Raw genomic sequence first — 12994 nt, forward strand, 5'->3', positions numbered from 1 at the left:
AACATAACACTTGAAAGTGTTGAAATTGGAATCAAATGGCTCATCATACAACTGTGTTATTGTAAAGTATTACCACACAAAGAAGCTCTTCAATTTTGATATTTAATTTTTAATCAAAAAAATGTCTCGTAGCTGCCACACACGTCTCGCCCACAAACAAATGCTCAACGATTTGATCGACGATATAAAAAACGTTTTCGAAAGTGATTTAATTGTACAAGTTAGCGAAGCTCTTGGAGGTGCTCTATTTTTCTATCTCGATAAAAAGAATTCTAAATTTCACCTCTCACTATCCTATTCCTTCTCTGGTATGCAAAAATTTCATGTCTTTTCCTTCCAAGTAATTCACAAAAATGTACAGGATAGACAATTAGTAATTTCTATTCATTTACAAAAAGGAAAAAATATTTCAGAGCAGTCAACTCTGTTTATTGGAAGAGGAGAAAAGAATTCTAAAAAGATTTATCTAGTTAAGATTGAACCTTCTTTTAGTAGTTTGTCGTTGGCTAAATTGAATAAGAAACTTTTCACACCATTCGGAAGAAAGAGGAAATTGGATGCTTTTGATAATGTGAAAGCTAAATTCCTAATGATTAACATGAATCTTTTTCTTGTGGAGGAGGAAAATCATGCTATACAGGAGGAATGCACATATATTATGAATAATCACTGGGGATACTGTGGTCTAAATGATTTATATTCATATTCAAGTCTACAATTCCAATATTGTGTTTTTAATAGAGAAAATTACTATGTGAAAGGTAGTGTCACTAAATCTGTAGATGGTCATAAGAGATTTGGTTTTAACAAAATACCTTCCACAGCAAAATGTGATCGATGGAGAAGATTGGTAAAGCCAGAGAATGATTCGGAAACTAGATGGACTAAATCTGTTGGATTTTATTGCGAATGAATTTTCATTTCAATTTCTCTTGAGAAATATGTGGCAGAAGTTACATAAAGATTGTCCTTATAATAAAAATCGAGTGGACAGAGAGAAGTGCCACACTTTGTGGTTAATGTAGTCTTGATCTTATTTACCAAGCTGTCAAAAAAGGTGTAGGAAGACAGGGAATCGAACCCTGATCTTAGGAACCACAATCCCATGTTCTACCACTGAACTATCTCCCTTCATGTTATAGAGAATCCAAGCCAAGCATTGATGATAATAAAATAATGATTAAAAATAGATTCGAAAAAAATTATTCATACAAGACGAAGATCACATACAAAAAATTACCGTCATCAAGATAATATTTAGGGCTGAATAATTATTAACTTAAATTTTAACAATGCCCTATAACACTAGACATCATTCTACTCCACGTGGATCATATTCCAAATTTTTTGATGATGCTGAAGAGGAAGAAGAAGAAGAAGAAGAAGCCCAAACTAGAAAGGTAGGTTTTATACAATTACTCTTTGACCATATATCAAACATATCAATAGCCTCCGACAAGGAGAACAAGTACAAGGTCAAGTCATAGAAATTCATCAAGTGATAGTGAGGAAATAGATGATCTGACATCTAAACGATCAACAAGACAAAATAAACCAAGACATAACAGAATAGAACAGGAAGAACCTGAGGATGAGTATTCCGAAAGTATTGCTTCTTCAAGACCAAAAAGAACACCAAAAAAAACAACATATACTGATTTTTATACGGAAGACTATGATGAAAATTCGGATAAGGAAACTCCAAAATCATCAAGGAAAAAAGCACCAGCAAGAAGAACAACTGGCACTAAAGTACAAATTAAAAGGGAATTAATTGAAGCACATACTAGTGAAATCCCGAATCCAACAATTGTACAACAGCCATCCGAACAAGTTGAAACATCAGTAATAACTTCTGGTGTTATTGATGACGTATTTAAAGATATTATTCCAAATAATCAACCTATCACTACTGAACAAAACAGTATACCAACTATGGAATTTCCAACTAGTACCGTACCACCAAGTAATATGGAATTTGATACATCACTCAACAGAAGCCAAAGTGCTATTTCAGAGCAAAGTGATGATCATAAAGGCAAAAAAAGAAAAAAGAATGAGGAGGATGAGGATTTCGTTATGGATGATGATGAACCAGAGGAGGAAGAAGCCATTGAAGTATCTGATGAAGCTTTATCAGATGCTATTTCTTCCAATGATGAATTAGAAATGAGACCAACAAGAAGTAGAAAAAAGCCAAAATTTATTGTGGATGATGATGAGGAATTGGAAGAAACAGAAACACCAAAAGAGAATGGAAAGGATATTAAAAAGAGATTAAGGCCAAGAACCCAAGCTCAACTTAATCCTTATAGCCACCCTATTCCAAATATTGACAATATTGAAATTCCATCAAAGAGTACTATGATAAAGGAACAACAAGAACTCTTGGCACCTTTAGATTCCTTAACATTCCAATTTTCAGAGTCTGAATCAGAATCTGACAACGATGAAACAGGTTTGGTCAATCCAGCATTTGGTAAGAAAGGAGAATATGATCACATTAAGCCAATCAATATTGAACAACTTAAAAAGAAACCATCTGCTGATATTGATCCAGTTTTTTCCAAACCTGTTGGATTTGACATGGTTGGTGGTCTTCATAAGCACATTAATGCATTGAAAGAAATGGTAGTATTACCCCTTTTATATCCAGAAGTATTTAACAAATTTGATATTACTCCTCCAAGAGGTGTCATATTTTATGGTCCACCTGGTACGGTAAGTTTTGAAATCAGATATATTGTAATATTAACAACTAATTTTAGGGTAAAACACTTGTTGCTAGAGCTCTTGCTAGCACCTGTGGTACTGGAACAGATGGAAACAAACCTATTGCCTTCTTTATGCGTAAAGGTGCTGATATCCTCAGTAAATGGGTTGGTGAAGCTGAAAAACAATTAAGACTTTTGTTTGATGAAGCAAAGAGACTTCAACCTTCCATTATTTTCTTTGATGAAATCGATGGTTTAGCACCAGTAAGATCATCAAAACAAGATTACATTCACAGCTCAATTGTATCAACTCTTCTTGCACTTATGGATGGTTTAGATAGTAGAGGTCAAGTCGTGGTAATCGGAGCCACTAATAGAATAGACTCTATTGATCCAGCTCTTAGAAGACCAGGAAGATTTGACAGAGAGTTACTGTTTACTCTTCCTTCTAAAAAAGCAAGAAAAGAAATTTTACAAATTCATACTAAGAATTGGGTACCTCAAATACCAGACGATCTGAAAAATTACATTTCTCTAAAATCTGTTGGATATTGTGGAGCTGACATTAAAGCACTCTGTGCTGAATCTGCTCTTAACGCTCTTAAAAGATCCTACCCACAAGTTTATACCAGTCAATCAAGATTAGTTCTTGAGCTTGATACAGTAGAAGTTACGAAGGTAGATTTCCTAAGAGCAATGAAATCAATAGTACCAGCATCACATAGAAATGCCGTAATTCATGCATCTCCTCTTCCAACTCAACTTGCTCCTTGCCTAAGCCAAAAATTAGAAATGGTTTTGAGAATATGTACAGATGCCTTCCCATTATGTATCAAAACCCTAGAGGATAAAGTTGATAATGAAGACCTCGTAATAGAAACTGGTCCAATTTTGGATGATTTTGAAGGAGTAGATGAAAAAACATTTGAAAGCAATTCAAACGATTTCTTTATCAATCCTCCAACATTCAGACCTTGGGTCTTGATTCACGGACAAAAAGGAATGGGTCAAAATCTTATTGCAAGTGCAGTTTTGTATAGTTTAGAAGAGTTCCCATTGTTCTCCCTAAGATATGAAAACCTTATTTCGAATACCTCATCTAGGAGCGAAATTGAAGCAATTATTAATATTATTGCCGACTCTAGAAAGAATTCACCATCTATCCTTTGGCTTCCTAATCTTGATGAGTGGTTTGAAAAGAGTACAGATTTAATGAAATCTACTTTGATTTCACTCCTCAATGAGATACCCTCCTCTGTATATGTGTTCGTCCTTGCTACTTGTAACTACTCTTCTGAAGAATTACCACAAGAATTCACTGAATTATTTGCTGATTATAGATTTGAAGTTAGCTCACCATCCAAAGACGAAAGAGTTGAAATGTTCAAACCTATTCTTGCTGATATTGTTAGATCTCCACTTAAGAAAACAAAGGTTAAGAAAGTTTATCCAACTTTACGTTTGGCTCCTCCAAAAGAACAAAAATCCTCAGAAATCGAGCCAAGCAAAGAAAAGAAATTGCAAAAGCAAGAGAAAGTCTATCTGAAAGACTTGAGAAGTGCACTTCGTGAAATTATAACTAGAATTATGGCAAATAAGGTATATACAGTATTTTTGAAACCTTCAAATGAGGAGCAAAGAAAGTTAATTCCTGATTCATCCAATGAGGAAGATGTTAAAATTTATCTAGTTGATATTTTATTTAAATTGGAAGCTAAGAAGTATAATACAGTTAAAGAATTCGCAAAAGACATTGAAAAGATTGTTAGAAACGCAGAATCCTACATAAAACAACCAGCTAAGTATATTGATAGACTTACAGTGAAGAGTAAGGGTAATGCTCTTTATGACTCTGTAAGACAAGCAATCAAATTACAAATTTCAGAAGAATTAGCCAGAAAATGTAAACATATTGCCAAGAGAAGGATGTTACACGCACCTCAACATCAAGATTCAGATGAGGGAACAGAAGAGGTAACAGAAGTTGGACCAGGAACAAAGGAAAAAGATCCAATAATTATTGATGAACAAATGACAGATGCCCCAGCAGAAGGAGGAGAACCAAATGACAAACAAATGGATATTAGTGATCCAGTAGTATCTACTATTGAAACAACACCAGTTACCACCACTACTACTGACTCTAATCCTTCAACTAGTAATAGCATTGAGAATACATGTGTGCTCACAACAACAGCACCACCTGTTGCCGAGTATCACACTCCTGAAGCAGAACAACAGACTATTGCTCTACTTCCTCCTATTGCAACATCATCAGTAGCACTTGAAATCCCAATTATTGTTGAGGAAGAAGTAGAACAACCAGAAGTACCAGTTTGTGTCGACCACGATCGTATGAATAATTGGTTTGACAACCTTATCGCTCTCACTGAAAGTACCTCTCTAGAGGCACTCGACAAGGTCTTCAGTGTAGTATACAAGAGCATCTATCGATACAGATTTACAGCTGATAGAAACCCATTAATGGAAGAACTTGAACGTTATGGCCGAACATTTGAAAAAAAATAAAACACCCTTAACGACCACTTTACCTCTCCCCTATTAATTTTACTGTAAATTTAAAATTTTGAGAGAGAAATAGAGAACATCAACAACAACTTGCTCGGAATAGATTATCATCATCATAGATACTTAATCTGCTTGGGAAATGGCTGTAACAGGAAAACCATCAAGCAGCTCTTCACGGAGGACTAATAGTGCACCTAAACCAACATCAATATTAAGCAGGAAGGATGTTGAAATTAATAGTAAATACAAAAGAGAACCAACTTTTGTAGATTTGTATCATCAACAAGGTATGTTTCTCCAAGTCCGAAAATAAGATCTTATACTTTCTCAAATAGCAAGAGATGCAAAGCTCTACTATCATCAACACGGAAATAGAAATGTTCAGCTGGACTATACGCCCAATAATAGTTTTGTTGAAAAAAGGGAACCTCACTTTGTGGATTACACAAAAAAGGGACAATATTTCAATAGATTATCGACATTAATTAATGATCAACCATCCTCTTTAGATTATACTCCAAATTATTCATATCTTCATGAACGAGTAAAGGGAGGTATAAATATGAGAAAGTCAACAGATAGAGAAACTCATTTTCATAATATTAATGAAGGGAAGAAACAACAAACAAAAGCAGTAGCATATGTAACACCAAAATCATCCTTAATAGACGATCAACAAAATAAGTTTGTTAAAAGATCTACAAATATTTATCAAGGAAAAGAATCTCATCCACCTGATTTTTTCAGAACTACCTCAAGAAAAGAAGAAAAGAAGCCAGACACTTCGAACACTAATTATACGCCGTCATATTCTTTAACAACAAGCAGAACAACCCACTATTACGATTTTGAAAAGACAACAGACAGAGAAAAAGCAAAGACATCATGGATACCTTCAAGGTCTCAATTGGGTAAACATTACGATGTTGCTTATGATGTTGTTGAAATACCTTCCAAAAACTATGTAAATATGAAACGATCAGCTGGTAGAACTGCTCCTAAAAAAGGAGTAACAGTGGATTTATCTTATACTCCTATTCACAAATTAACAGAGAAGAATTTGGGATGGTCAACTGATTTATTCTTATCTACTGGAAGGGCTGATGATGTAAAAGCGATAACACAGAGTGCAGATAACTTGGTAAGAAGAGTAAGAGGAGAATTAAGAAAATTTAATAATTCGGAATAAACTCATTTAATTCTTTCGTTTATAGAAGTAGAGGTAGCCCATATCGAAAGGTGTGTTTTCACTTTGTAAAACTTTGCTATCATTAAACAAAACCCATCTCTTTTCACCATTTCCAACATCCTTCTTGAGATGGCAAACATAGTGACCACATGAAGTATTTGAACCCATATGACTAATGAAACCAACAAGTTCATACTTTCCACTTCCATCCAAATACTCTTCTTCTTTCTTTTCAGCTGGTTTTTCATTAGAAGCTTCATTAAGATAACTGTCCATATCATCCATATGACTGAAGAGCCATTCAGCAGCTCTTTCAATATTGTTTTGAGTTTGCTTTAAAGCAACAACAGCATGAGTGGAAGGGAAACCAAGATTAGCTAGTGATTCAATGGCATCAGCAGAAGGAGCATTTCCTGATGAGCTCTTTTCTTGTTTAGCTTCAGGAAGTGGATTATCAATTTCAGGATCATCACAATGCTCAAATACCCATTCCATAGCCTCATTGACACCCTTATTGTTGGATTTCCAAGCACCTCTCTTAGCTCTATTTTCTGGAATTCCCATTTCTACCAAAGATTGAACGATTTGCATATCAACAAAAATGGATTCTGTCTTCTTTTCATCACTTGGAAGTTCTTGTTCATTTGGTTTAAGTCCAGTTCCTCTGAGATGAGTAATATCAATCTCTTCAGCATCAGTAATAAATACATCCAATTTCTTTGGAACCCATCCATCTAAAATAAACTTTCTTACTTGAACAGCCAAATATTGTGGGAAAGTTGCAAGACTAGTTTGTTTCAAGCCAATAGTATTTCTTCCAAGGGCAGAGCTATAGAAATGATCAACAGGTTCTGTCTCAGCAAAGGCTTCAATACACTTAGACATTGGAATCATTGGTCTAATTTGTTGTTTCTTTTCAGTACTTGTACTCAAAGGCTTGCTGTTTATATTCTCAGCCAATTTGAGTTCTTTTTCTATTCTTTCTCTTTCCTTCTCTTGTTTACAGAACTCTTCATATTCTGCCTTATTGGTTGCTTCAGAAAGTGGAACTGGGAGTGAAATCAAATTATCCTTTCTGTAAGTATATTTAACCTTAGATGTTTCTGAGCATTCAATTCTTTCTTCCACATTGTAATTGAAAATACTATTTACAGAGTCTGTACAGTTAATTCTCTTGTCTTCTCTTTCGATTAATTGGAGTAAGTGTTGGTAAAATTCTACAGCATCTTGTTGTCTCATAGTGCTGAACTCTGGATGGCCCTTTCCAACAACATTCTTGAATGATCTTGGTGGAATACCTTCTTGGAATGAATCGACGTGCTCTTCTGACTTGGAATAATCTCCAGAAAGTAATCCATTAGCGAGTTTTGCCATTTGAAGAGAGAAAGTATCCAATGAACTAGATCCTGTATAACAAGACAATTCCTTATCGTGATATCTTTCTTGAACTTCTGGGAATGAGAAAAGAGTTTGCATGACACTAGCCAAATAGCAAGAATTACCAATGTTCTTCAAACCAGTAAAACCTGGCCCATACATTGGTTGCAAATGCTTATCAGATTCTTGAATTCTAGTAAAATCAAAGTTCAAATTTTGGTCCAATTCCATTTCAGCCATAGTTTTAGTTGTTTTCTTCATTTCTCTGATATTAATTCCAAAATATTCCAAATGTTCAACAAGCTTGGAATCCTTAACCATCTTATCTTCAGCATATGAATATACGTCAGCCTTTGGTTCTCCGTTATCATCCAATTGAATAGTTCCCAATTTGACACAAACAGGGAATCCAGTCTTTTGATAATGTTCAACAGCATGATTATTACCACCAGTACCATCCCAGAATTTTCTACCACATCCAATATGACCGTCAGAAAGATTCAACCAAAGATTATCTGTGATATCACACTCAGCACACTTCCATCCATGAGCTGGGACTTTAATATTTCCAATTTGTTTAAGCTCCATAGTATGTTTAGATTCAGTTAACTCTTCACCTTCCCATTTGAGAACTTCTTGTTTACGTTCTGCAGATTGGTTTTCCAAAATACCTTTAATTGAAAGTTTAACTTTCTCAGGTAAATCATTATTTGGTAATGGTATTACAACATTATTTGGTTCTAATAATACAAGTGACAACAATTCATCATAAAGTTTTTCGTCATTTTCTTCCTCTTCTTTGATTTGGAATCCTCCTTCAACACCAATAGCCATTTTGGTTGGTTGATCTTCAGATTTTTCTTCAATAGGCTTTTCCTTCTTGATCTTTTTAATATTCAAGAATACAGTATTACCAGTTAATTGATGATGTCTTCTTGTGTACTTTGGAGAGAAAGCCAAGAATGTATTCAAACAAACATTGATTCCTCCTTCCGATTTCTAATGATCAAACCAATAAAAGTTACTTTTATACACAAGTTTAAAAACAAATATACTTACTGGTGAATCAAAAGAAAGACAACATTCTTCCTTATGAATTGGAGTATGACTAGTTGGAATATTGATCCTGCTAAAATCAAACTTTAAAGAAGAAACATCAACGTGGGATTGAGACATTTTTTTTGTTCTAAATTTAATTTTATGGTTCCTCTCACTTGTAATGATCAGTCTTTGTTATCCAGATGTTCAATTGCTATTTGTAAGAAGTTCTTGTTTTTCGGGTTCAACATCACACAAGAAGGCTTTTTTTCATCATCACTTGCATCAAATATAAACATAAATAAATTTTAATTAATTTTATTAAAAAAATGAGTACACTTTATCAACAGGTACCAAAATATATTATTCAAGATGAATTGACGAATATTGTTCAGAAGAGAGAGGAAAAATATATTGGAGGGAAAATTGGGAACGATGTTATTCCAAGACACTTGACAATATGTAATCAATCTAGAGAATGTATTTATTTTTCTGAGCAATCGGAAACACTTTATTATATTGATGCTCGTCAATCAACTATGAAAAATATTAAACATGCTAAAATACAAAAGGTAATTAATTTGGAATGGGAATTTATTAATAATAATTAAATAGATCCTAAAGACTGATTTGATTTTAAGAAATATTAAACAAATTAGTTATAATAGCAGTGGAAATAGATTATTAGTAATTAGTGACTTTGATATTAATGTTATTTCTATTCCAGAATATAAATCTGGTGATTCCGAATCGGTTAACACAACAATAGAATTTTCTCTTTCTTTATTAGAACACTCTAGTCAAAATGTAAAAGTTTCTTGGCATCCACTCAGTAATGATCATATTGTTGCTCTTGATAGTGATTCAATTTTAAGAATTATTCAAGTTAGTTCTGGTAAAATTGAAGAAATACCTCTCTTAGAAAAGACAAAAGATTCTGTTGCATCATTTTCATTTGGATCTAAGAAATTATGGGAACGTTTTACCATTTACCTTACAACAACGACACAAGCATTATTTGCTCTATGCCCAATTATTCCAAGTGGATGTGTTGTTTCGGAAAAATTCTTAGCTGATATTGTTAACAGTACCTATAGTTTTGAAATGGAATCGGTCAAACATTTTTTTAGTGGAATTATTTCAAATGTATCTGATGATGAAGAGAATAGAGAAGTAACCTTAAAAACATCCACAAAGGAAAATCATGCATTCAAAAACAGGATAATTCCAATCCACAATAAGAAAGTATCGAATTTAGATATAGCAGATATGATTACAATTAATCAAAATTCCAATTTACCATCATGTCTAGTAACTGTAAACACAAGTGGAGTTATTCATCTTTTTGTAATTACTGACAATATTAGACCTGTATGGAAAAAAAAGTCATTCGATGTAAACGTATCACCACAAGTTATTGAAGCTAGTTGTATACAAGAGGTTTTAACAGGAGATAAAATGAATAGCTCACTGCCTCCTTATTTAACTTTACATCCATTATCTATTGAGACAGTTTATTGCGTTCATGAAAGAGGTGCTAATGAAATTACTTTCCCATTTATTTCTACTATGTTTACAGAAAAAATTGCTGCTATCCAATTTGAGAAAACCGTCTCTTGCCCTTTATTTATTTCTACTGAACTGTATGTACAATTTTATCATATTTCAACTTATTATTGTTTAGTGTTGAGCCTCCTAAAGCCTTTGATATTTTACACGACATTTTATATGGTACCACAATCTTCTATATTGAGAATAAGAACCAACGTGTGTTAATTTCCTCTGCAAATATTCCTGTTATATATGACAATGAAGAAAGTTGTACTTCAGTCTATAATTCTGATTTCTCCAATGCACTTGATAATATTGTCAACAATCTTCACAAACCAGTCCAAATTAATAAGGGTTGGAATAAGCTTGAACTTCCATTTATTCAAATTTCTGAAAATACAGCTGTTGCTGACGAACTCATCAGCTTTACCCTCCAAAAGTTGAAAAAGATGGCAGAAACTCAGAATAGACATCAACAATCACTCGAAAAGTTGACTGTGATGGATACTCAAATGAGACAAACTCAGAATAATATCGATGACAAATGTAAGAAATTATATGACAAACACAAAGAATTGCATGATAGAATCAAAAGAATCTATGAGCTTGTTTTCGTAAGAGAGCTCAATAAGGAAGAAAAACAATTTATCAAGGATATTAGAGAAAAAGATAAGATTATCAGTGCTTACAAACAAAAGTTAGAAAACACTAGACAAGTTTTAGAAAATTATAAGGATAAACCAATCAATACCAACCAAGAAAGCAATAACTACACTCCTGAAATAATGGAAAAGATTACCACTTATATGGATAAGACATCAAGGATAATTGAGGCTACAAGAGAAGAATTACTTTCAATAAAGCAAAAATAAGTTATTCATTTTTCTTTTGCAGAATTGTGTCACCTAAACGAACTTTTTGTCCTTTGTGAAGATTGAATTCTAAGCGATCTTCTTCATTGCTTTCAAAAATGAGGATAATGGTTGAACCAAGTTTGAAATAACCTAATTCTTCACCCTTCTCTATCGAAAGACCTCCTTGAACATAATTTCTTGACAAAACAACAACTTCTTCACCTTGTTCTGGATCCTTGATGTGCTCTTCCTTTGTCTTCTTATCTACAAGTTCAACCTTTTCAGTTTGAGTTGGTTGGGCTGGTTGAGATGGTTTGGTCTTCTTCTTTCTTGGTCTCTTTACATTGGTTCTCAAAGAATTATCAAAGTTTACAACACATGACCCCACATTCAAAGCACCAACAATAACATAATGCATGTTACCATAATCCCATTTACCATTAAGAACAACTCTTTCATTTTGTGTGTACAAATTAGGATACTTGTTCAAATAGAGAGGCATGACAGGATAAAGTTTACCATAAATATGTTTTCTTGACTCTACAGTCATATCACAAGGGCTGTGGAATCTGTGATAATCACCAGGAGCCAAATATAATACACAATAATGTAATTGTTTCTTTTGCTTTGTGTTTTGATTGTTGTTCGATACAGCAGCTTGATCATGTTCCGAATATTCTTCTCCAATAGTAATTTCTTCATCTTGTTGTGGTTGATATCCATTACGCTTTGAAAATACAGAAAAGTGATTGTTAAATGTAATGTTTTGTGACTTTTCCTTTTGTAATAATTGTTGCATTGAATAAGTTACACCTTTAACTTGTGGAAGGTAAATATGTTCATAGGTTTCATCCAATTGGTCAAGTTCAACAGATAATGTACCAAATCTTGCAACTGTACCATCGACAGGAGAAACCATTAGTGATCTTTGATATTCACGTTCAATATCATTCAAGTCAGCATTTTCATCGAGATGGATCTTTCTCAGAATCTTTCTCTTGTGTTGAACACTGAGTGAAGGTCTTGTTGTTGGTTTTAATTTTCTTGAGAAAAAGTCTTGAAGACTGGCATATTCTTCTAACGGCTTTTCAATCTCTTCCATATTTACATTATAAAACCAACCATAGGCATTATATACCAATGGTCTAAGTATTTCTGGACGAAGTTCTGTGCTTCCGATATTACCCCAACATCTTGATATAAAGTTTGTTGGAATAGCCTTTGATAATAATTGTAAAAAGGTTTGCTTTTCTGGTTGTTGGTGTAATTGTTTTTGTTCCTCCAAGTCTACTAAAAAGTCATCATTGATATCGGTCATGTCAAGATAATTAAAGAAGGATCCTAGTATTAGTAGTATGGTGGATGTTGTTGCGGCACCCAACAAGAAATATTTGAAGAATTTTTTTATGTAACCTTTTTTCTTCTTCTTTGGAGGTTCTTGGTTGTTCGATGAGTTATTATTACCACCCCTGTTATTGGTGCTGCTACTGGATGATGATTTTTCATCACCTGTTGTTGTTGTAGTGCTAGTAGTAGAAGTTGTAGAAGATGGATTGATTCCTGTGGAAGTATTGTTATTATTAGAGGTAGACATGACAGGAATTGAATGATGATATAATCTTTTAGAATTAATAGAAATCATCGGATTATTTAAATTCATAGATGACACTGAATGATTTAGACTTGTTGAAAAACATCTCCAACTTTGATTTAAATTACTAGTGTTATTATTAATAATAGAA

The 12994-nt window shown here is 33.5% G+C and overlaps 5 protein-coding genes and 1 non-coding gene across 6 annotated transcripts; 3 read left to right on the forward strand and 3 right to left on the reverse strand.

Moving 5' to 3' along the window:
* Window positions 1-160: 160 nt before the first annotated feature.
* Window positions 161-913, forward strand: NAEGRDRAFT_68097 (uncharacterized protein; the record flags this gene model as incomplete). Its single annotated transcript, XM_002676726.1, has 1 exon — window positions 161-913. One exon carries the CDS (start codon window positions 161-163, stop codon window positions 911-913), a length of 753 nt encoding a protein of 250 aa, XP_002676772.1.
* Window positions 914-1060: 147 nt separating this feature from the next.
* On the reverse strand, window positions 1061-1131 carry NAEGRDRAFT_t344. The gene has a single exon. It is a non-coding gene; the product is annotated as a tRNA-His (tRNA).
* A 161-nt stretch (window positions 1132-1292) lies between these two features.
* Window positions 1293-5243, forward strand: NAEGRDRAFT_68098 (uncharacterized protein; the record flags this gene model as incomplete). Its single annotated transcript, XM_002676727.1, has 3 exons — window positions 1293-1400; window positions 1450-2721; window positions 2769-5243. The coding sequence occupies 3 exons, from the start codon at window positions 1293-1295 to the stop codon at window positions 5241-5243; spliced, it is 3855 nt and encodes a 1284-aa protein (XP_002676773.1).
* A 1152-nt stretch (window positions 5244-6395) lies between these two features.
* On the reverse strand, window positions 6396-8985 carry NAEGRDRAFT_39324 (uncharacterized protein; the record flags this gene model as incomplete). The annotated part of the gene is made up of 2 exons (XM_002676819.1): window positions 6396-8808; window positions 8869-8985. 2 exons carry the CDS (start codon window positions 8983-8985, stop codon window positions 6439-6441), a joined length of 2487 nt encoding a protein of 828 aa, XP_002676865.1. The 3' UTR covers window positions 6396-6438.
* A 191-nt stretch (window positions 8986-9176) lies between these two features.
* NAEGRDRAFT_68100 (uncharacterized protein) lies at window positions 9177-10623 on the forward strand (the record flags this gene model as incomplete). The annotated part of the gene is made up of 2 exons (XM_002676728.1): window positions 9177-9419; window positions 9463-10623. The coding sequence occupies 2 exons, from the start codon at window positions 9177-9179 to the stop codon at window positions 10621-10623; spliced, it is 1404 nt and encodes a 467-aa protein (XP_002676774.1).
* Window positions 10624-11253: 630 nt separating this feature from the next.
* Window positions 11254-12894, reverse strand: NAEGRDRAFT_79922 (phosphatidylserine decarboxylase; the record flags this gene model as incomplete). Its single annotated transcript, XM_002676820.1, has 2 exons — window positions 11254-11574; window positions 11596-12894. 2 exons carry the CDS (start codon window positions 12892-12894, stop codon window positions 11272-11274), a joined length of 1602 nt encoding a protein of 533 aa, XP_002676866.1. The 3' UTR covers window positions 11254-11271.
* Window positions 12895-12994: the final 100 nt, after the last annotated feature.

The sequence above is a fragment of the Naegleria gruberi genome, assembly GCF_000004985.1.
Source record: "Naegleria gruberi genomic scaffold NAEGRscaffold_26, whole genome shotgun sequence".
NCBI classification, from domain to species: domain Eukaryota; phylum Heterolobosea; class Eutetramitea; order Acrasida; family Naegleriidae; genus Naegleria; species Naegleria gruberi.